We start from the raw sequence: 26000 nt of genomic DNA on the forward strand, positions 1-26000 counted from the left end.
AAGCCTAAAATAACAAACTCAATTAAAAAATATATTGAATATGATCAATTGCGCCTTAGTTCAATCCTATTAACGTAATATTCGACTTGACATTATTGTTATATAAGATGATAATGGGATAAGCCACCAAAAGAGGACCTAAAAAATTGGAAGAACGCCAGAAATTAAATAGAAAATTAATGAAAATTCGTAGTTTCAACGCCAAAAAAACTTTTTTTAAAAAGTGAAACATCAATTAAGACTACTTTATATTTCTATTTACAAAATGTGATATCTCTCTTTAAGGAGACTACGCTTAAAGATTGCAAAAATAGGATTGAAATTGGCACATCTCAAAAATCACTATTTCTTTGAAGTCAAAGGTATTATGACTTAAGGCATAACAACCGGAACACTTCAACTAAAATTTTCATGTGGTATAACAATTAACTGCTATTGAAGGCTATTGTACATGTCATTAGTAGGACTAAGTCAAAATGCTACACATAAACACTTAATGCAGTCAGAAACAAAATATTTCCTCAATACTTTTTTTGCAAACGATGTTGAAGCCAAAAATATACTCATTTTGATGCAATTATTATGTAGGTTCACTGGCCTCAATTTTTTCTTTATAATTGAGCGGTCGATAAATAAGGTTGTATTTAATATATTTCCGGTGTGTAAAAAACAAAAACACAAAAAAGAGTTATTTTACCATAAAAGCACTATGTATCAATTGAAAGCGTTAGATACCTTCTTTACTAGCTCCCAGGATAATCAATAAGACATTTTGTGATTTTTACTCTATCATAAGACTACAATATGGACATTCAATTCTTGAAATTCTCAAGAAATCATTACAACTTTCAGAGAACAATCTGTCGGAGACATAAAAATCATGAGCTTTACTTATAAAAACAATATTGTTCCATTAGATCTTATTAGAAAACAAGTGCACCACTTTTTAATTGCTTTTTTATAAGAGAAAAGACTTCCTTGGGGTTCAAATAAAAAAATTGCAAAAAAAAAATATTTCAAAAGAGACAGACCCAAAAAACAATCCGAATCCTTTTTCATTTTGGCGAACGAAATATCTCAACATATAAAATTGAATCATTCATTTTTATGAATCTCGGTTTAATTCATCGAAAGACCACAAAAATGTTAATTCCTGAGTATTTTCTTCAAAACTGAAGACATAATTAGCCCAAATCTGAGTGAAATTTTAATTCATCAGCAGTTTTTTTGTCTGCACTACCGGGCAAACTGGACAAATTGGCAAAATTGGCTTATTCGATGACATTTTTTTAAGAAATGAAACGGAAAAAATTCTGAATTTTCAAAATTTTAGCTGAAAACTGAGTTCAAACTTTTCACCATCTCTTTAATCTGTAAACTTAAAGTCAAAGAGACTCTCTCGTGTTAACAATTTTATCATATTTTATCAAAAACCGATCAAAGTTTGAGCAAAAATTTTGAAAAATGTGATTAAAACAGCGGAAATTAGGCTAACGTTCACAAAATTTGAAAAACTGTAACCTCACGAAAAAAAAACGAAATTCAAAAGGAAAGCTTTTTTTAATTTGACAAGTCTTCCTATGATAGCACTCGCAATCCAGCACGATGGCTATATCGTTTGGCGACAATTGACTGAACAATAAAAACCAGTCGATTGTTTAGTTCAACAGCTACAGATTCGATCAATGACAAGAAAATTTGGCTGAGTGAGTTGGCACAAGATTTCCGCAAGTGCAACGCTGAAACGTACCCGGAAAAATAATTCAACGTTTTTTATTATACAGAAGAAATATGGTAAAAAGATTCAGGTCATTAAGTCGAACTCCGAAAAGTTTTTGAGAATAGACATATATATTACAAAGAAAAAGTACCTCTATATAGGATCCTAAATTTTTCAACAAAAAAAGTCTTTCCAAAAAAATTAGAACTTATGGTTACGTGCTATTTTCTGAGCAAAAAATTGTCTCAAACCAACAATAGACAAAAAGTGCTTCACAAGGTTAATCAAAATAGGACAAATTAATGCTTCAATATCAAAAATCCTTCTTCAAAATTTCTGCATATTAGGCTGATTATACATTCTGGAAAATAGTACGTTTGTTTAAAAAGCAAACCACAGCAAAATTTGAGATTTGGATAACGAATGGCAGAAATATAACAGCAAAAATAAATAGCCTTAAAAGTCAGGCTCAAATCAAACGGCACTAAAATTTTTGAAAAAAAAGAGTTTCACCGTCAGAACATTTTAACAATAATTGGAAAGTGACAGCAAAAACAATATATTTGTTGTTCCGACCCCTATTGAGGGTGGAGGAACTATATACTCAAATGGTTTTTTTTGTTCAGTCAATTTTGGCCGATCGATATAATAATCGTAGAGAGTTGTGTGGTATCATTAGAAAGCCCGTCCAGCGTAGAAAATGGAATTAAAAAGATTTTTTTATTTTTCGTTTTTTATATGGAGTTATCGAGGTTTAAAGTTTTGTGAATATTAGACGTATTTCAGCTGTTTTTATTCACTTTTTGACAAAATTTTCGTCCATTTTGACCAAATTTTCGTCAATTTTGCTAAAATATGTTGAAATTGTTAACTGTAGTGCTAAACATTTTATCTCGAAATATAAAGGAGGGTTGTTGAATTGTTATATTCGAGTTTTTTGGCTAAAATTTGTTCTAAATTTTTGGAAGTTTGGAGTTTTTTTGGTCAAAAATGGGACCAAAAATTGCTTTTTTAGCGCACTTGCTTTAAACATGCAGGCAAGAGACACTTTTATACTGCAGCCAGACTCTTGTTGAGCTCAAATGGAGCTAGTTGTACTCCAGCTGGCTTTGATCGTCTTCTGGAATTATAATCTTACCAATTTTTTGCCAATTCAAACTCGATACTTATACAAAATGCCTTATTTATCTTTGACAAACTGAAAACTTTTGTATAGAATTGATCCATTTCGCAACCATTTCAACAATTGAGTGTTTTTTTCAGACGCGCAGCAACATCTGGGTTGATCTTGATCCCACTATGGATCCTTACGACAAAAATTTTTTAGATATTAATTGCGCGCGATCTTTTTTTTTTTCAAAATATTTCCGCTATGTAAAGGTTTTTTATGCAAATTGCGGACAAGAACTTAAAATCAGGGCTCAATTAATGACAGATAATATTTAAAATAAATGCGACCCAACGAGATGGTTTCAGAGTTGAGTTCATGGTTCTTATGGCTCTGACAAATTGTTTTCGTAAAAATTTTATGGACTTCTTTCGTTTTGCTTTCATTTCTTGTACCTTTTCTAGCCCAATGACTAAGTGTCTCCAATCAACAATCCAATTAGCTTGTAGAAATTATAAACGAACCTAGTCATTTTTTTCTGTTGTTATCTGATGTCTGTTATGAGTTTAAATGTATTTGTTTTGAGAAAATATTGGTGAACTTTTAAACATTGTCACTATTTTATCTTATTTTTTTTTTCATATTCGAGCGTAGTCTCAGTAAAAACAAGCAGAAACTGACTTCCTGTGTTTTCTAGGTTAATGTCGGTAACGGTTTTATATTCAGCTAATGGTTTCTCTATTTTGGTACAACGCCTTTTCAGTTTCATTTTTGTTTTTGATCGTAACTGCATATTTTATCAGTTCATTTTGTTTCCTTGTCGAATTATCACAATATTCACAAGTCCAATTAAACAAAAGCATATTAGAGAAAATACAGAATGTTCGAAAAACGCGTATCTGGATGTTTTTTTAATTGAACAGTTTATGCTTTTTGGGCTGCGACACAGTTATCTCGCAAAACTTTGAGTTTTTTCATTTGGCCTATCTTTGTCTTTCTTTTCGTTGTTTTGCGCCATATACCCGATAGCAGTAGATCCCAATTGCTTCCCACCAGGAAGTATAACTCAACCTATTTAAAACTATCAGTTTATACCTGTTTCTTTTAATGCTTTTCAAATTAAATTAAAAAAAGTTTTTTTCACCTGTCTCTTTCTTGCTTTTATTTTTGTCACCATGATATTCAATCTCATTCTTTGGAAATCCCAATGAATTTTGTTGATTCCAACTTTTTTCTTCGCCTTTGTTCATACTTTGTGACTGATTGCTTCGACCGTTTAGTTTCATAAAATTTTGTCGAGATGTCTATCCTGTTCAAATTTTGGGTTTCTATTTGTTGTCGTGTCTAAGTAGTCCTTATATAAAGAGGGCTCGTTGTTGTTAAAATTATGATTTATGGTTCTTTCAGGTAGCATAGTATTTTTATAGTGCCATGAACAGTGTCATGTCGTATAATTGATTGAACTTTTGGCTTCTTTATGTATATGTTTCTTTGTGGGCTCGCGACTTAGTCTCATTATAAACGGACTCAGTTGTCTGAGATGTAGAAACTTAATCCATCGCTTTTTGTTGTAATTCTAAGTCTGCTATGACATTTGAAAATATGTTTTTAAAAATAAATTTTAGTTTTTGAGCTTCGTCATTTTTACATATCTTTTCGGTCGATTTGTAGCTCAGTTTCTGTAAAAACAGTTGACAACCCCTTTCCAGTGAGCTATAACTTAATCTTTATAACGGTTTAGCTTCAAACAATTGTTTCTTGTTTTTGTTACTACCGTTACTACGAGAATTCATAAAATGTTAGATTTTTATATATTTGTACCTTTCAAAGTGTTTTTCGATTCTTTTTAATTATAACAAAAATCGTTGATTTTATTGGCTTTGAATTTTTGCGCGATCAAATTTTGGACAATGATACTTCATAATTGCTTCCTATGCAGATATAAATGAACATTTTAGTGGTTTCAGTTGATATCTAATGACATTAATAACTGTGATTTTAATTGTTATCAAAAATGGAAAAATATTACCGAACTTCGAACCTATGTGCTTTCTATTAGCATTGGGACAGGTCCCATATATTTCCTGATGAATCATAGTAAATTGTTTTATTTTGGTTGTTATCTGATGAGAGTTTGATTTTGTTATGATTTTTTCTATTATAGACATCGAGTTTTGGTCGAAAATATTGTTTGTTGATTGATTTTTATTATTATCCCTTCTAGTCGTCCTATTATCAACAACTTTCATCGGCCCTCTAGAGTGGATTTATCTTAGTTTATTGGTTTTATATTGAGCGGTGTGTTTTTGAAAGTTTTCTGTCTCTTCATCATTTGGTAGCCAATTAAGTCAAGAATGTGGATGAGCGGGGTCGGAACGTTATGTGCATACGCACATTACCGAGCCTCCTTGTTTTGTAAGGACTGAGAGACATGTTAAAAATGAGGCAGCAAAACAAGTTGCACATAAAAGCAAAACATAAAAAATTCATCGTTTTAAAAAAAAATTGACTATCCTGGTTGGGAAAACGATTAGTTACCTCTTCAAGGTTTTAAAGGTTTTAAACAGTTGCAACTATGCTTTATCATAAAAGCGTGATGATAACAGAAAGATCGTAAATTAAATTGCCGAGTGCATGATATTTTTCTCAAAATATAAGTGCTTGTCCAAACAAGTGTTTCTATTTTAATTTTAAAATTTAACATCAACTATAGGAAAATGTTGTCGGAAATCACCCTGCAAGGACCCTGAAATCAAACAGAAGCAGTTTCTAACCACAATTCAAACAGATACCAACAAATTTAAACACATTTTTTTAATATAATGCTTGAATCAAAACAAAAAAACATTAGAAATGAAAATGTTTATATTGTTTCCCTAGTTTCCATCTGATGAGTTTGGCTATATATTTTCGCGAAAAATCCACACACAATCAGAAATTGTGTCACGCTCACAAAAATTGTGTCGCGCTCAATGCATGCTTATTTCACGTCTGCTGTTCTTGATATGCATTTGAAAACCAGCATGATCAAAACAACGATCATCATCCCTTGTTTGTTATTTTTCATCGATTATCGGCTTTGATTTTTACATTGTTTCACAATCACTAGACAGGTTGAAAAACGTCACTATAATTTCTCTTAGAGTCGTGAAAAAACAGCACCCCAGTACAATTCAAACTTTTTGAGTTATAAAAAAAAACAAGAGCCGAAATAAACTCCATTTGAGCAGCTAAATCATCAAAATCGGTAAGTAATTGATTAAATAAAGTCAAATCTGAACAAAAACTTCTAGCGTGGCTTGAGATGAGTTTGGGTAACAATTACAAACATTTTGAATTTTTGTTCTTTTTCAAAATAAATTATACATTCGAATAGCTTTCTATTGGTGCCAGCTTTATCTGTCTAAAATGCATTAAAACGATTTTGATTTCCACTGAAGAAAAAATACAGTTTATATTATTCCATTTTCTATCAAAATGGTAGATTAACTTTGTTTGAATATTTGGTGTGCCAAATTTATCCCAATTTTTTGAAATATTCGCTTTTTTTCTAGCAAAGTTTCACGTTCTACTATTAATGTTTATACTTGTTATACATGAAATGGGGCCGAAAATCATGTTATTTGGATGAAAACTTTACAAGCAACTGTTGAGGAATGCGAAATTTCTCAAAGCAGCGGAACTTTCTGGATTGGTTGACTGAGGTTAAAAGAACTGTTCTTCAGTTAGTTAACTTTTCCTCAAAGTCTTATCTCACAAGTTGCTCAAGGTCAAAATCAACATCACCAAGACAGCGCATGTTAGCTTTTGTCACATTCAACAAGAATTCTTTCTCGCAGACAAAGGAAAAGTTGCATGAAGGAAAATGTTAGAGGGCTGAAAATACTTAGGTGGCTAATGGTCTCCGCCCTAAGAGCGTAATACAAGGGGATGAAGTAATCTTTTTACGCCTTGCTTTTTATCAATAAGCATTAAATAGGAAATTAGGTCTCAACGCATGTAAATGCCGCGAGCTGTTTCCGTTATTGATAAACAGACAGAAGTTTACATTGACTTGAAAGTCGCTGAAGTTGTACATATAAGGGCGCAGAATCACAAATTGTATTGACTAACTGGTGATAATAATAATAATAATATTAATTTTGTTTCTGCGTAATCGCGGATCTATCAAAATTCAAAGTGCGACTGCTGAGTTATCTTTCGGTAAACATGAAAACGAAACGCTTCAAAATAGTTGTTTCTTCTTCAACTTCTCAACTTTGAAAAAATTATGCGGATCAGAGGTTGTCAAAAACTCAAATGTGATTTGAATAGCACACAACATTATTTTTCAATGAAAAATTTTTCAAAAATGTGAATTGAATAATTTAATAAGAAACAGTGAAAAAACAATTCATGCCAAACAAATTAATTGAATCCCATGTCAAAATATTAAGTAAACGTGTCCCTAACAAGAACTTAGACAGTACGTATCACCTTTGCAGAAATCAAGGGAGAAACGAAGTTTAAAAGACAACAGATAGCAAATTTGAAAAACAATTGCTCCAAGCTATTTGAAAATAAGGACTGTGAAAATATTTTAAATGCGAAACAAAAACCGTTAACCAACTGTTTTAGACCATAAACCAACTGCTTATAAAAAAGCACATCAAAAAATTTAGAAGTACAGCCAAAGGATTGTGTAACAAAACTAACAATGTAACAACTTAGTGTGGTACGCCACAAAAAAAACTTATTGAAATCTGATATCGTTGACACGCAAATCATCAAAGAAGAAAATAATCTAAAACTGGAGATATTCAAAAAATTGAACTTGTCTCAATTAGAACAAACAATGAGATGTATCTTTAGCTTGACAAACAGGCTAGAAACTGTATAAATTAACAAACACGGGAAAGCGAAGAAAATAACTGTTATGTTTGGAAAACAAATGACTTCAATGGTAGTTCTACTATTAGATCCCAAATCAAATCCTGAACTAATGTATTTTTTTTTGTGCTATTTAGCAATGAAGTCGATGAAACCCGTCATTATTGAGACTGAGTAACGAGAAAACAACAAATAGAAAAGTATGAAAAGCAAAAACTAATCACTGCCATTTAAAAATTATTTTCATCGTCGGTACAAATGTCATATAAACAAAAAATATCTGGAGATAACAATGGGACGTAGGACAGCGTACAAAAAAATACTAAAAAATGTGAACAAAAATCAAAAAGGTGGTGTCAAAGTCTTTAAAAAAAGCTAGGAGGTGAAATGACACAAAATTTAATATTTCAATTAGGTCTCATTAGAGATTCAGAGAGGCCTGCCGTTAACAAAATTAAGTAACAGAACAACGACAAGAATTAACAAACTGGGTAAGACTCAATAACCGCTATTTTTTTATAAACAATTTGTGACAAAGCAGTTAAGACATCTATTGAATTTTGTAGATATCATCTAAAACGCAACATTAAGATCCAAGAATGAAAAATCAAATTGACAGCACATCAAGAGACAAAAAACTGACAAAATTCGAACAATTCTCTGATATTTTTTGAAAAAAAAAAGTTTTGTTAAGTTTGCAAAAATATATGATCTGAGCCTGTTAAAAGCTTCAATTAAGCTTTATTGGCGAACCTATCAGACCTATCATTAATCAGGCTAAAAAACAGGACACCAAAAAGAACTACAAAACATGGTAAGTCTGAAAAAATCATTAAGATTTCGAAATCAATTTGTGATAAAACTGTTAAAATATTGATTAAAACTATTGAAAAGCTTCTATTACGCCTCCAAACCGGAGAACAATATTAAAATCTTAAAACAAAACTCAAAATCACTGATGTTTTTGAAGCAAACAGAATCTAAGTCATATATGTCCTTTGATTAATTCAAAAAATGGATACATTTAACATTATTAGAACACATGTATCGACTTTTGAAATCATTAGGTAGAAATTCACAAGAAGAAGAAGCGAGAATAGAAATTACTTTGCCATGCCTAAATATGTCTTTTGAAATCGAAAATTTGTTTATATAATAATTTCTCACTGCGCTTTAAAAAAAGGTTCGCCAAAATTCTACGTCTTTAAATGTCCGCTTTTTGCTCCTTTTTCTACTCAACCATGCCAAAAATCCTTCTCGTAAATTAAATTCACATTGACAAAAAATGTCGGATGAAAGTTTGATTAGATATTAAAAAAGACAACGCATCGAAACAATTGAAACTTTTGAATAGTACTTCAATTTCTTTGAATTGTAAAAAAGAACCAAAAAACAGGACTCAACTAAATCACAATAGTATACTACTTTTTTGATAGGCGTTGCTAATAGATTCGCGGGGTCTGCCAAACAATTAATGACGAAAATAAGTCGTGTGATATACAGTTATTCAAAATCTGAATTTTTTACGGGGGGTAGAATTATCTTTTTCTTATTAACCAATATGAATCTATGTTGTCTTTGTACAGCACATGATTATTTGGACGTCACCCAGGTTGAAATCCAGACCGAAGTTAATTCTGATAAGACACCCGCAAGCAAAATTGACCTCTGATAAAACAGTGCCAGACCGACGTGGACTCTTAACAGAATATTGTGCGTTCGAAACTCAGTGCTCTCAAAGTGCGCTGAAAGCCACCTCTGCTCAGACAATCCTCAGACCAACGTGAACACTGATCAGACAAGTTCACAAATTTTGTCCAGACAAGTTCCAGACCTTTGTTCAGACAAAAATTAGCTCGAAATTGGTCCTGATCAGACTAAAACACTGTTCTATTACACGAGAAATGAATTGACTTCCTCTATAAAATATGCTTTTAGTTCTCAATTTTTGAAAAAATTAATAGTGCATATAGCAGTAAAGAAAATCATATTTTATTTGTGACCAGACATTTGTGGGTTTGAAATGGTCTTTGATCAGACTATTGTTCGTTTGAAAACGCTTCCGATCAAACAAAGTGCATACTTTTTTATTGTTAACAAAAATTGAATTAAATATTAAGTTGGTTACAATTAATATGTTTATCAAACCAGTAGATTACCATTTTAATAAATTATTTTTCTTCAGTCAGTTTCATTTTTCCACACGAGAAAATTACTTTTCTAGTCTCCCCACTTTGGCTAGGTAAGAATAAAAACTGGTGATTGAAGATGATAACTATCTCCTCTAATTGAACGCGTTTGAAACGTTTGAGTTTACTATGGTCAGCTTAAAGTTCTCTGTAGACATCCCAGACTCTCATGGCGTGCGAGCAAGCAAAATTGCCGCAGATCCACGAACTATAACTACTGAGAGTGACTGAACGAGCTTGTAAAAAGCAATGGAAAATCCTTCGGATCGATAGCTCCTGCCGTCTGAAAGTGAGGCTATTCTTTTTAATGTCTTCTTGAAAATTGAAAACATTCTTCCTAATACTTCCATTGCCAACAACATGAACGTAATATCTTGAAAAACCTTTCAAATTTGATGTAGAAAACTCGAAAAAAATGTCTGATGAACATTTTCGAAAAAATTTGAAAAGTTGAAAAATTTATGTTCAGGTTATTCTAACGAAACAATATCTGCAGAGGTGTCGGGAAATTTTGTCTTTCGATAATGCTGCGAGTATACAATTAACATCATGCAAGATTATCGAAACTATTATATCAGTGAATAACGTCTGTACAAGTTACTATTGAAGTTTTTCCTCCATTTCGTATTTTCTTTGCGATATTTCAATCTACGTTGTTATCAAACTATTGCGTATTTTTTAATGATACTCAATCGTATAACATAAATAGTAATGGGACTAGCCATTATTTTTTATGTATCAATTTATTGATGATTCAAATCTAAGATCGAATCTAAGATCCAAAAATTGCAAAAATCTAACAGGATATTTAGAAATATTCAGAAATATTTAGAAAATTGTTCAAAAATTATTAAACCGAGGGACGGTTTTTTCTCAATTTTCCAGACTTTAGACTTCACGCGTTAATGTGTAATCAACAGCCGTCTATCACTATCTTTAAATAAACAAATTCATGTCAAACTGGGTCGAAGAAACTAAAATCTGGGAAAATCTATCTAAGGAAGTATCACAACATACTGTAAGAGAGCTGTAATTTTTTTTCCATCTATGAGGTCATTTCTTTGTTAGATTGTTTTCGGTTATTGGGCAACAGTTTGACGTATTCAAGTTCTTAACACAACAAACAATGGCTTCCCCTGTGAGGTTCAAAATGTCAATTATCAGCGCTTAGTTTATGTGATTACCAAAAAACTGGAACAATTGTTGTCATTTATAGTACAAACAACACCAACAAATGCGACACAAAGTGACGGAAACAGTTAGATATAAAAACTTGGTCAAGTGTTTTTAAATAAACAACTGTTTCATTTTGTTGCATAATTTCTACATTTCGTTTTCGCGCAGTTTTCAATTTACTCTACCAAATATAATTGTTTATAAAAAAAACAAAAACAAAAAGTTCAGTTTGGCGTGAAGGCAAAACAGAGACAGTAAACAAACAAATATGGAAGCCAGAAAACTGATACTAGCAGCTATTTCGCTGGTACTTTTTGTAACTGCGCTTTGTGATACATCTGAGGAAAAAATTAACGATATTGACAAATCAGTCCAGGCTCAAAATAAACTTCTACACAAAACTATGGACGAAGTTCGTAGAATTTGCCAAGATATTATGACAAAGGTGGAGAAAATGGAAACTTCCCAAGGCCAGGAACACAAAATATGCACGAAATCGATTGAAGCGACTCGTGACCTTACTGCAAAATGTTTAGCCCTCGTAGAGACAGAAGAAAGCGAGGCTGAAAATGACATCGAAAAATCGAAAACCAAGTTGGAATCGGAAGTCTCTGGCGCCGAAAGTGATCCGAATGTCAACAAAGCTTCTGGAGAAACATTGAGCTGGGATTCGGAAAACGAAAACAGAGCTGATGAGTTCATTGCTATGTACAAAAATTTGGTGAAAAAATTGGATGAAAATTGTGAAAGCGATCAAATTGAGGAATGCGGAAATGAAATTCTCAAATTGGCGGAGAAGTTCAAGCCCACCATGGTTACCCACGCAGAAGAGAGTGAAAAAGAATTGAGCAAATTACAGGAGGAAATCAATGACTAAGTTGGAACCCATTTTTTGTATACAATGTACAATTTGAGTCCTTTGTCGGGTCTTTACCATTATAGCTCCTCTCCCCCCTCCCGCGTTACCGTTCATATAACATAATGGGTGCTATAATGGGAAAGACCCCATATTTCTATCCGGAGCAGAGTCTATTTTTGGTTCGCGTATTACTCATTTGCATTGAATTTATAATAATCTATGTGTGTTTAGAAGGTAGTACATGTGTATTTATGTGTAAACAAAGAAAAAGTTTTTAAAAGTTTGACTAAGATTTAATACAGAGTTTGTTCATTTTGTATCCTTTATTGCTCTGGTGATTAGCGATAATTTTATGAAAAACTCAACTGCGATTTGGATGAAGAAATACTTTTAAATTTCCAGATTATACTATAGACCAAAAAGCTATGTACAGCATGATTTCTACCCCTTAACCATGTTTTCTGCTAAGCAAACGTCATATCTGCTAAGGCGTGTAAACTAAAAAAAATGAACTTATAAAAGAGATTTCACTCTCATTTTCTCTTCCTGAAAAGAACAGATGGTTAAACCGCTTTGTTTTTTCACTTTTTGCCAAGTCGTGACTCTACGAAATATCGAATTTTCATATAAGAAAACAAAAAGGAATCCAAATGTAAATTACTATCCAGAGCACCGTAAGGATACAAACGTTGCTTGAAAATAGCAGTTTCGAGGCCAGAAAATTGTGTGGAAAACTGGTGAAAGTTTAATAAAAACCAAATTATCAGTATATTTTGTTTTAGAAGGCTTGAGAAGTGTTTTCAAGGGTCTTTCTCTTCCTGACAAAATGTAGTCATTACTGATGAAACCTGAAAGCGTATCTCCATCGGCAGAACTTTCGGAGTAATTCGAAAAATGTGACCACTTTTTGTAAAACAACAACATCAAAGTTGGGACAAGAGATCACTTGTTTTAAATTTGAAGACTATCAGATGGACGTTATTTTATAGTTATATTTTAAAAAAAGCTAAACATTTTGGGTTTTTGAGAATTTTTGAGAAATTACTAGGGATGCATTTTCAGGGCCTAAATTTTCAACACGATAATGCTCCTGTGCTTAAAGCAAAGTTTGTCAGAAATTTTTACCAAGAAAAGTAATGAAAAGTATTGAAAACGCCAGCGTATAGCCCATTGTTGAATCCGGGTGGTAACATATGGGCATAAGCATAAAACTCGAAAAAGAAAATTTCTGGAGAAAATTACAGGAAAAAGTTAACTGCTTGGTGCAATTATTTATCTTTTGATGTGATCAAATAACATTTACAGCAATAGTAAATTCCAAAATTATTTTTGGGCAGTTATTTTTGCATCTGCATGATATATTTAGTCTTGCATTTATACGAGGAACAAGTATTGAGTCTATTTTTTGGGCATTTTCGAATATACAAGGAAAATCAAAAAATTTGCAAAGCGTTATAGAGAAATGTTTGCACTCTATTTAGTGCACCTAGAGGATGGACAGATTTTAAAAGTTTAGATTGACGTCCTGATTTTTTTAGTGAAATTGATGAAATCAACCCGACAACTGGTAAATTTTGCGCTAACTGCATTCTCAAAACCTGAATTCTATTTCTTAAGCACTTGTGGATTTTCCTGCCATTCCATAAAAATGAATTTATATCTAGCTACGCTATTTGTTTCCATAACACCTTATGCCGATCTGCTTCTGGTCACACCTCTCATAGTTTTTGGTTGTCAACAGAGTGACAAAGCATACGATTCAGTTCCTTTATAACTACAGCTTCGAGCCATTTTTAATCCTAAGCAGCTAAACGGCAATATTAAGAACCCCCTTTACTCTATCTCTAGCTAATAAAAATGGTTAAGAAATGCAAACCAAAACAAATATTTTTCACAACCAACAGATCAGCAGATTCTATAAAATTGGAAAAAGAAAACAATCACCGCAGTTTATTAACCAAAATTAGGATACATTCCGTTTGCGACCTCGGCGTGTGCTTCTCTGGCCTTTTTTTTCTAAACTCAGACTGGCGAGTGAAATATTCACGTTCCTGAGTGACGTAAGTCAAATAGATCTTTTTGTTTTAATGTCAAGCACCAACAAAAATCTGCCCGTTAAAAACAGCAATTTTACCATTAGAATATAGTAAAATCGTACGAAAAAATCTTAGTATCAACCAATGAGAAAAAAACACACCGAGAAAAAAACCGTATTCTCAGAAATAACTAAAAAAAACTCGAAATCTTTACAATGTTAAGAAGAAATGTGGTGGGATACGGGCATTTGGGGTCAGGGCTGGGTTAAGGTAGGGTTTTTTTGAAGAGACAGGAGGGATAGTTTGGAGGATGTTCATCTTCATTACCTGCTAATCATGCTTTCGCTAGCGCTGCCAACTTAATTGTCAAGTCAATCAGTTAATATCTCATACATTGAAGACCTTTCCTTAGTGGGAGGTATGTAGAGCAGGAATAAAGGGCCATATTTAACAGGGTTTCAACAGGAACTAAAGAGCTCCCTTCTTCGAAGGGCTCTATTCTTTGTCGTGTCTCATGTCCCCTAAATCTTGAGCTACATAAACCAACGTAAACCTATACGTAAACGTTTGCTGCCGTGAGTTTCAGACTGACAAGGAATTCCGAACGAGTAGTGTCATATATTTTGGTTGGCTTGTATGTCTCAGTCCTCAAACTACAAGCTCATCAAACTGTTACCACTTCAACTGGCTCTTTTGGTTCCACGTATTGTTGAAGGTTATCAGCAGTATGACTTTAACGACCCAAAAAAAGCTCTTGCCACGTTTTTGGATTTCTTGGAAACCCTGTGTGAATTTTTCATACTTTGTTTGAAGTTGAGAATAATGAGGTTTGAAACTGTAATATTTGGCTCAGATGTTCTCCAATTTTAATTTTATTATACGCCTGCATTTTTTTTCGGTTTAGTTTCACTCTGCGTAGCTCCAACAAAAAAATTTTATAATTTGTAGCACTCGTGCTTAAAACCTCGTCTAGCAATTGGTGCGTAATTGGAAGTCAAGCTTGAAAATAAACATTTTTTGGCGAGGTTTCTGTTTTAAATTTTTTTGTTATCAACTTAACTGTTATTGTGGTAAAAACTGTTCGTTCTGTGAAAGAAAATTTAGCAACTATAGTGATTGAAATTTTTTGTCTATTATTTTGATTTTTTAAGGAAAATGATATTTTCATTTTGTACTCCATTTTTAGGATTCCTTTTACTTTGAAGCTGCTCTCATTTTTGTTTTACTAGAAGTCTGGTAACTATCACTTGAATTACATATGTGTCATTAGCGCCGACAGTTGTTTAGCTACTTGACGACTCAAACTTGAACAGAATTCAAGTAAAAGCAAGTGAAATTACAAAACTCATGTTTTGCGGAAAGTATTTTATGGGAGAGATTTATCCCAAATTAATCAATTCATCCTTTCTATACTGCATCTGGGAGCAATTATCAAGTTATGAAAAAAGCCCAATTTTGGCATTTAAAAAAACATGTAGAAAACGTACCATTTTGATTCTTTGGTCAAGAAGATGTTTTTTCCTCGTTTTTTATTTGTGAAAAATTGTTTTCAAATGAAAAAACGTTTCAATAGAATGATAGGAAGATATTATTTCTGGCAAAAATGCACAGTGATTTTCAAACGTAACGACAAAAACATAACACTCAAATTAAAGGTTGATTTAAAATTTGGGACCAAATAGATAAATTAAACTTTCACGTTGTCCTACAACTCTTGTCGTTTTGTTAAAAGTCAAATACACCCTAATACTTATACGCTTACTTGTTATAATGCTTAGGTAGCAGTATCACGGCTTTCATCATATACTTAATTGAGAATACAAAACTCACACAAACAAATTTTGCTTCATCCCGCAAAATTTTTTATACTTCTCAGCTAGCACGATTAACCTTTGCTCCTGAAAAACTTTGCAATTACTTGGAAGCCTAGCAAAAAAACAATAGAAAGGGTGGGGATCAAAATTTGATCAAAAGTGAACACGATCAAAGCTTAAAATAGAATTTTTTTTGGAAAACACATTGATGTCTCGAAACATGAACATCTTTTAATCTTTGTCTATGTTGTTCTCAGAACGTGTTGTTCTCGAGAAGATTGAGAGGCAGAAACGTTCAATAACAAAAAGGCAAAAGTTCTTTTTTTTGCTTGATTCTTGATGTTTTCAAAGTGTTCGTCTTGGGGTATAATATATAAATCAATTTCTGCCTATTTGGTTCTCCGATGATTGGCATATGATTCATGTTAATTGTTTACACTTTATGCGCACTCAAATTCAATTTAGATATTTAGCCGATCATCATTTTTCACCGCCTTATATTAACGCATCTAGTTTTCATGATTCGATATCCATGATAAAATTTCTTGCAATTTTATTTTTTGTTCTTTGCTTAAAAAAACAGTTTAGAGCTGTTTATATTCTTTATTTACTCATGATATATCTCAATTTGTAGTGCAGCTCAAACAAGAGGTGAAATTGTGATTGGTTTGTCTGAATAAAATTGTCAGTACAGTTTACTAACCCCTTTCAAAAAGCCAACGTTTAGCTAAATCGGCTGGAACATATTTTAAAGTGCCACTGTTCTTCGGCTATAGTTACCTTAATTTACTTTGGTAGATAAATGAGAAAACAAACAAATAAATTTTTTATGTCATAATCTCTAACTTGCTTGACAAAAAGGTAAACAACATATGCCGTGGTTGGAGAGCTAAAGACCGCTTGGTATAAAAGTCAGCATACTATGAAAGCTCTTAGGGAATACTTGTTTGAGGCCAGTAACAACCTATTTTCAAAGTGAACGCACGACGTCCTTAGATTTTCTTAGATTGTTTTTGTTGTTTAGGACCAAAAACCAAATTAACGTAAAATCTGCACTAATTGTGATAGGTGGCGAATTATGGTTTCACTCCAGTTTTAAAAAAAACCCGAATATTTTGTTCAAAGTTCAGAGTTAAAACTTTACACCAAAGAAGTATATTTTGACCCTCGTGCGGTGAACCATCTAACCTAGTTCATGCTTTTATAGGTAAAAAGTAAGTTTGATTTGCCTTGCAATTGTGCATAGGCGGTTACATAATATTATAACACACGTGAGAAAACGGACTACATTGTTACAATTGTTAGAAACTGACAAAAAGGTCTGGTTCAATCCACAGGGAGTAAACTATTCAAACTCTCTAATTTTGCCTGTCGCAAGTCTGAAATATATCAGTTGGTTCAAGATTTCGATGCTTATTTTGTTTTCATTTAGATGAAGTTACTCTAGTTAGAAACAAATAGCATTTTTAAGAAATTATCAATATTTTGCCGCATTACTCTCATTGTTGAAGGATCATTTAAAGGAAATAGTATCGGTTTGAGCAATGGTTACCTGTTCTTAAAATAATGGGAAGAAATTGAAAGCATTATTAATTTAAAATTTTTCCTCAGCTTTTTTTCTAAATTTATTATATTTCGCAGAAGTAAACAAACTGATTGCATATATTTGTTTATTTGCAAATATTTTTATCTAGGCTACACAGTCGGGTTAAAAAGCGCCCGCCCGGGTCAAGCTGTCACAGCTAAAAGTTGCTTAAAGGCATAAGATTTGCGCTGAATTTGAATAAAAGTGCAAGATTTGCGCCCAATGCGATGAATGCGGTGAAAAGAAATTTTTAAGCAGTGAATTTTTTTTCACGGCTTATGCGGTGAAAAAAATTTCAGCGTTACCAGGATGCGGCGAAAAAAAATTACCGTTAAAAATCTTACAAATATTCACCGCGAAATTCAACGGCTATCTTAAATTCACGGAAAATATCGTTGAATTAAGTGACAGGTGGAGCAGTGGAATAGGAAGTTATTGACATGTAGGAAGTGAGAGGTTCGAACCCGTGTACGGCAGTTTTTGTTTTGTAAGAAATCCAGTGAATGCTGTGAAAAAAAATTTCACCGCTAAAAACCACAAATCTTACAAAATTTCACCGCTTTCACCGCATTCAACGCTGAAAGATGTGGCCGCCTTGCGATGAAAAAAGTTTTTTTCACCACTCTTCACCGCTAATCTTACATTAATTTTTTACCAAACCTCGACCCGGGCGGAGCAAAACTAAACTTTTATATGAATTCTCTTATATTTGATTTTGCGGATAAGTTGTTTCCTATTGCTTCCACCGGTTTTTTGTGTACAATGGCGCTGACAAAAAATGTATAGGCCTCCAAATTTACAAATCAGTTTTTGAGCAAAAACAGATGTTCAGAAATGCCTATTATTTAATGCCAACTTAAGCATATACGCTTTTGCTTGACGTCAATGGGTTTAAACTTCACATTCGAAAATGTCAGACGCAAATATAATTTAAAAGTAATTTTTAAGAGAGCTCTTGTCATTTATCAGAGTCGTCCTCCAATTTAATAAAAAAGAGTAGCACATTTTTTAAATTCTGCTGATCAAAACATAACAAAGTGAATCGCCAACTGTTTCATTGAAAACGTTTTGCTCATAACAGCATATAATCTTCTAACTTAATTTTTGACAAATCTATCCAAAAAAGTTATTACTAAAGCTTTGCTTTCTGATTTGGAGAGGCTATTTATCGAATTCAAAAAGAATAAAATCCAAAATGAAAACAATTTTATTTGTCTTGATTTTGCTCGCATATGAAATGAACTTTTCCTCAGGAAAAGCTATAATAAATGAAATAAAAGACTCGGCAAGAGCTCAAACAAAAGCTTTGACAAAAACTATGACTCAAATTGAAGAAATTTGCGATAAAATTATGGCAAAAATTGATGATATGGAAACTGTGATGCCAAAAACAGACGATATATGCATTTTGGGTGTGGAAAATTTGCGAGCTACAACCGCAACCTGCCAAATTCTTGTGGTTTCGGAGAAAAAAGAAGCTAAAAGCGCAATCAAAAACGCAAAAGACAAGCTGGAAGACGAAATTATTAATAACGTTGAGAAAGTTGACGTTTTCGACGCTTCTGTAGAAAGTTTGAACTGGGATTCTGAAAACGAAAAACGGGCTGAAGTCTTTTTCGCGAGGTATGAAGATTTAATTGCTGAACTGAACAAAGCGTGTTCTAGTGAAGAAATCGAACAACTCGGAAACGAAATTTTAGAACTTGCAGAAAAATTTGAACCAACAATGAAGAAGTTTTCAAAAAAGAATGAGAAAATCGTGAAGAAACTACAAAACGAGATTAATGAATAAAAGAAAAACATGTAAATTGTACAAATCAGATTTTTAGGTGGGCCTTTAAAACTGTAAATAAAGTATTTGTGTGTGTGTCAAAAATATTTGTTTCAACAAATAACAAACATAACAGATGACATCAAATATAAACCACAGATATAAAATTGAGGTTAAAGCAAGATTTAGATAAAAAAGGAATCTGAACATTCTGAAACAAAAACAACTGATCTTGAATGAGAGCATATCGTCAAATTAGATCGGAGCAAGCGCCGTAAAGACAATTATCTTTTCAATTTCGGGATAATTTTTTTCAGAGGAGAGGTGGAAAAAATGTTTTTTGAATATATTTTTGATTGCATTGCAAAATCTAAATCAAATATTCTGAGCTAGGATTTGTCGGCGCAAAAGCGAGACGCTTTCATTCGAAGTTTCAATTCAAGCTTTTTCAAAGAGTCGACCAGATAACGAAACAAGGAGGCTCGGTAATGTGCGTTTGCACATCAAGTTCAGACCCCGCTCATCCACATTTTTGGCATGAATGTCTACCAAATAAGAACAGATAGAAAACCCCAAAAAATCAAAATATTTTTCAAGAAAGAATGTATGTGAACAAAGATCGCCTCAAATGCAAATAACTCAGTGGAGCAAAAATTTCGCATTACATTGATGAGATCAGCCATTATTAAGAAAGCAAGTCAAGACGAACAACAAAATAATCAACAATAACAACAAACATTAATTACATCCAGAACTTTATGTCCACTTAAAAAAACTTACAGAAGCTCAAAATAGCGTCAGATAGAACTGACACTAAAGAAAATAACTTGTACTTTACTAGAAAGATATGGTCCCACTCTATAAAAAGGCTCGGTAACCTTTAGACAAAAAGAACAAAGAAAACAGCAAAATTAAAAAAAATTGCTTTATTTCTAATAACAGCTAATTTCGATATTAAGAAATTAATAAAAAAAACCATTAGATAGAAATTGGAAACATCCAATTTATTTATGATCACATACGCTTCTTTAGCAGGGCCTCAAGACCTGAAAAGAAAAGCAAACAGAGACAACAAAAAAAATTCAATTGAAACTTGCAAGAAAACGCTGTCGAAGCCTTAAACGATATTTTGCCCCCCAAAACTTGTTCAATCAAGCCTTCCGCAAGCGCCAAAATGTATTATAGTGGGGTTTCAGTGAGAATAGGTAAAAAGTAGAACAAAAAAAACAAAAAAGGCAAATTTAATTAATACTTTTGTTTTTTTTTCGAAAACAATTATTTTCATATTCATGAAAGCCATTGGCCACAAAATGAAATAATTAAACAGATTTGCTTTTTGACCAAGAGACGAAGTGCTTGAGACGTGTAATTTTTCAGAATATGTTTTAAATCTAGAAAAAGAACCTTAAATATAGACAAAAATCAAAAATTAGTTCACTTTTTGTGCGAAAAATCCCTGTCGAAGCCAGTAAATTCAAAACGGATTCGTTAAAAAAAAGAATAGATGTTGTTCAGTTGCACCTACTCTCGACAACAATGATGTCATATTAGACCTGCAATTAAAGAGACTAGATATCACATAGACAAAAGGAACAGAAAAACATCAAAGATAAAAAAAATTGGCTTACATTTATTAATAACATTTAATTCAAAAGAAAACCATTCGATGGCAATTGAAAACATTCATTATGCTTACGATCACATGCGTTTCTATAGGAGTGCCTTAAGACCTGTCTTTAATGATCTTTTGTTTACAAAAGGAACAATAAATAGGGACAACAAAAAATTAAATTGGAGCTTGCGAGAAAACGCTGTTGCAGCCGTAAAGTCATTTTTGACCTCTAAGAATATATTCATTGACCCTTCCTCAAACAACACAAATGTGTTATAGACCTTCTCATTAATGAGAAGAGGTAAAATGTAGACCAAAAAGAAGAAAAAGGGCAAACTTTTTTAACACTTTGTTTTCGAAAACAATTATTTTCAAAGACACGAAAGCCACTAGCTACAAAATAAAAAATAATAAATAGGTTTGTCTATTAGTCCAAAGGAAGCGCTTGTGACCTGTAGGAACTCAAAGTATGTCTTACATCTACAAAGGAACCTTAAATATAGAGAGAAAAATAAAATTAGTTTACTTTGTGCGAAAAACCCGTATCGTGGCCAGTAAATTCTTAACGAATTCTTTTAGATTAGATTAGATCAATTCTCTTAAAGATTAGATTTTGTAACTTAAACGTTCCCTCAACAACAATTATTTTATACGTGACCTGTAACTAACGAGACTAGGAAACAAATAGACAAAAACTGCGAAGTTAAGCAACGTTAAAAAGGTTTTTTAAAACAATTGTTTTCAATGTCATTAAAGCCATCAGTTATCTACTGAAATCAGAATACAGGCTCATTTAATCCTTCCTAAAATGCCAATGAGTGCCGTCATTATCCAGCTAATTTCATACGACTACAAAGACAAAGTAAAAACCACAGTTAAAGACAATTGTAAAAAAAAATCTCTTCTCTTCGAAAAAGGGATGTCGAAGCCCTCTGGAACCATAATCTATGCCTTTCAAGACTTTTATATGCTCAATTGTGCCCTATTTTGAGCATGAGCAATTTTTTTTGAGAACTGTCAATAATGTGATAATGTGACAAAACGAGAAAAAAACGTGAAAAACTGACCAATACCTAAAAACCAAAAAATAATTGTGAAATCTAGTAGCATCAAAGCCAAAAAACCATAACTTAACGCATAATACAGCAAAAGAAATTAAATTTAATTGAACAGAAAGAAGAGGAAGAAGAAGCATTCTTTCTTTACTGCCACAATTTGACTAAATTAAGAGAAAAATAATGGAATTTCAAAAAGCACTTGTTTAATAAAAAACAAAACATTTTTAAAAGTCAAAGCGACCAAAATCTTTTGATTACAGAAAAAAGATACAATAGTTTGGAATTGTCTAGGAAACCATTTGGACCTTTCAACAATGAACTGTGATGCGAATTGTTCTGTTCTATAATTATCATATAAAACTCGATTTTGTTTTTAAAAAAAGACCGACTTGTTACAATCCGAATTATTTTTCGATCGTAACAGTCCAAGATTGCACCAAAACCAGCGCTGCTATTGCTGTTTGTTCATTTAGAAAACACAATCGTTTTGAATGCTTTAGATCTATATAATTTGTTAGTTAAAAGATTAAATATAAATGCTGCTCTATTTGATTCTAGACTACTCTCAATGGAATAGGAAGAAACACTAGCTCTTTTTGTAGTTTACAAAGATTGTGGTTGTTCTTTTGTGAGGTTTATACGTCCGGCAAAATTAACCAAGTGGACTAAAGAAGCTAATTTCGGACAATTTTTGATAAAAAAAGCTGAATTTTGAAATACGTAGCCAAAATTTTAGCCAGAAGAATTAAACCAAAATTGTCAAAAATACTTTTTTGTCTCTAAAAACAAAATAAACAGTACTATTGTTAACAATTTTCACCATATTTAGCAAAATTGACAAAACTTTAGGCGAAATTCTGGAGAATGTGAATAAAAACAACGGAAATTTGTCTATTTTTCACAAAACTTCAAACCTCGACAACTCCCTGTAAAATACGAAATTCAAAAATTTTTTCTAATTTTATATCCTACGTTGCAGGGGCTTTTTAGTGATACCACTCACAATTCTGTATGATGAATATATCGATCGCTCAAAATTGACTGAACAAAAAAACCCATTTGAGTATATAGTTCTTCCCCCCTCAAGCGGGTCGGAACAAAAAATGCGGAGCGCCAAGCCATTATTAACGAAAATTGAAGGGAGATGTGCCCTCTTCAGTGTAAGTGGACTCTTACGCTTATCATAAAACAGGCAAAAACCAATTCGTCACATCGAATCCTAAATTGAAAATTGCTGAAATTTGTATAGACTAAAAATTTCGGAGAACAATTGTAACATAGTTAAATTAATACAAATCGTTGTTATCAAACTTGATTCAGAATCAAGAGTGTTTGCTCATTAAAAGTTCAAATAAAGGAGTGTTTGTTTTGTTGAAGAATTCTTCATTCGTCTCAATCGCTCTCTATAACATCAGTCCTGTTCTCCTTAAATTTCAGAATTCTTCTCTTTTCAATCTTCATTGAACTCTTGAAAATAATTTATGTTCTCGCCGCTCGTTGGGTGAGACAATTTACAAAAAAGAAGATCCCCTCTCATGCTGGTGACATAATTATTGGTGTGTCCCTTATCAAATTGATGTATGCATCAATTTAGAGAGTAAGACTTCTGAATTTCAGGTCAATACTTTGCTGTTTTTCTGGGCTTAAGGGTATCATTTGTTTCCTTTTTAAGGGGTAATTTACAAAAGCTATTTACTAACTTACTACTAGTTCGCTCTTTAGTGCACTTCTTTTTGATATCAGGGGTGAGACCTTTGCTGGTTTTCAAGAAACACTTTTAAGAACTTTGGCTGTTTGTACTTGACATAAAAACAATAGTCGTTTATTAAATGTCAACACGAAGAGGAGACGGTTTAGATTCCCATCAAATGAAGTTGATTTATGATCAGTTTTCCAAAATAGTATTCAATGAAACAGTCAAGTATCATAACATTTTTTTATATATCCAAACAATGAACTACACAAAGTGAAGTATTTTGACTATTTTGCTTACAAATTGGATGACCAACAGTCTTTTTGTAGTAATGATTCAGTGTAAAAGAGAACTAATTTAAAACCAGTTCGCAATAATTTTTGACGTACGGAATCTATATGACTTGAAAGTGAATGTACTCAAAATTGACAATATTTTGATGCATTTTCCTATCAAGAAAAAGTAAATGAGTTTTTTTTTAATCAAAAACAGTTTTACTAAAAGTGGCAAATATCTTAACATGAAATCCCCTAAGCCCCATTTTGTAGAGGGAAACCGAGCGTCTTGACAAAAATAGAGCTTCATAAATTCAAACTATTCTGAGCTTGCAAGCTTGAATTTGCATAATGCATTGTGTAAACGTATGAAAAAATTGCAAGTAAAAATGGGATGACTGAATGATGATGGACTGAACTCATAAGAGAACATGATCTTTAAGTTAATTGGTCTTTAAATTTGCACTTTTTTCTTTAAGATTTTTTGACGTCTATCTTGCAAGATCTTGTAAGGTTCTTGCAAGATAGGCGTCCGGATCCTGCATCTTGCAAGATAAGCGTCATTTGCAAGAATCTTACAAGATCTTGCAAGATAAGCGTCGGAGTTCGTCTAGGGTACGTTGCAAGTTTGTCTAGGGTACGTTGAAGAGGAAAGGGCATGAAAAATTCAAAACTTGCACCCGGTGACACATATTTTTGCCTCACCCTTGCGACGTATGATGTTGTAGCTGTTTCGTAACTTGTTTAATTACAATGCTTCTTTTATGTTCGTCCAGAGCATGGAATAAATGTGATCAAATCACAACAATTTTTCGAAGATTTTAAAGAGTTCAGTTTTCAATTGATCACCAGGATAAACTGGACTTGGTAGCAATAATGTTATCTTGGTGGCATAACTTCAAATATTGTTATGCAGACTGTTTACTGTTAAACTTTTAAATACCCTCAGATTATGTTAAAAGCATTCAACCATCGCTGGAGAGTAACATTGATTTGAACAGAAGAACCCAGATCATAGCGACATATAATCCGATCATGTCAAAGCAAACAGGGGGAAATCTATACTTGAAATTGCAGAGCCTCGCGAGCCGTTCGAACAAATAAAAGTCAAGATATTTGTCTGGTATCAGAGGTCATTACACTCTGGGATGTGGTCTGATTAGAGGTCATTCCAGTATATGATTATGGTATGATCAGAGGTCATATTTCAGTTTGGGATATGAGCTCATTGGAGATCAGATTGGTTTCGAAACTCTGCCTGATACCTCATTAGTAGTGCAAAATTATCTCCAAATTATAAATGAATGATTGCCTACCCGGGTCGAGGTTTAGCGGTGAATTTTTGTAAGAAATGCGGTGAAATGTGGTGAAAAAAAATTTTCACCGCGTTCTCGGCATTCTCACAAAAAAAGACACTTCCATACACGGGTTTGAACCTCTTACCTCTTGTATGTCTTCAACTTCTTATTCCACTGCGACAACTGTCACTTACCTCTATGAAATTTATTGTGAAGTTAAGTAAACGTTGGAGAACGAATGCGGTGAATTTTTGTAAGACATGCGGTGACGTAGTTTTTCACCGCATTCACCGCAATCGCCGCATTTCTTACAAAAAATCACCGCATTCACCGCATTTCTTACAAAAATTCGCCCAAAAACCTCAACCCGGGTATCAAAAATTACCTTCCGGACAAGTATCCACAATCCAATAGGTGTTCTGATCCAGACTGTTTTCAACCCTCACACAGCTGGCATTTATTGTCTCCCGCTCTGAGAAAGCACTCTCACTCAACTGCAGAGCCAGAGTCCTGGAACTGTCCTTGCAGGTGGATTCGTAGTCATAGCAACAGTCCCCGTACAGAGTGCAAGAGGGGTCACATTGACATCTGGAGTTGAGCTCAAAGTGACCTCTACGACAGCGGTCCAAAGTGCATCGCATGTCTGGACACACGGGAACCTAAAGTTATCAGTTAAATGTCAGATATTTTGAAAAGAAGAAAAAGTAAATATTAAAAAATATTTTAAAAGAGGTAGCCGATTTTAGCCATCATTTATCCAAAAAAAAAAACAAGTCTATCAACTGGACTAAGCGTACCTGCAGCTCTAAAGGCCAAACTATGTATTGTAATACGTCACTATTAGTGTCAGGACAATTTACCCATTGCCATTTTACCCAACGCCATTTTACCCAATTTACCCTATTACTAAATTTACCTGACCGACTATTTTGCCGAC

General features: G+C 32.9%; 1 protein-coding gene across 1 annotated transcript in view; it reads right to left on the reverse strand.

The window, feature by feature from the left end:
* Positions 1-26000, reverse strand: part of LOC142337502 (uncharacterized) — a 98711-nt gene that overhangs the window by 34318 nt on the left and 38393 nt on the right. The window contains exon 2 of the mRNA XM_075386778.1: positions 25449-25722. Within this exon, the coding sequence (XP_075242893.1) occupies positions 25449-25722 (274 nt within the window). The remainder of the gene's footprint in view (positions 1-25448; positions 25723-26000) is intronic.

The sequence above is a fragment of the Convolutriloba macropyga genome, chromosome 4, assembly GCF_964194025.1.
Source record: "Convolutriloba macropyga chromosome 4, txConMacr16.3, whole genome shotgun sequence".
Classification (NCBI taxonomy): Eukaryota; Metazoa; Xenacoelomorpha; order Acoela; family Convolutidae; genus Convolutriloba; species Convolutriloba macropyga.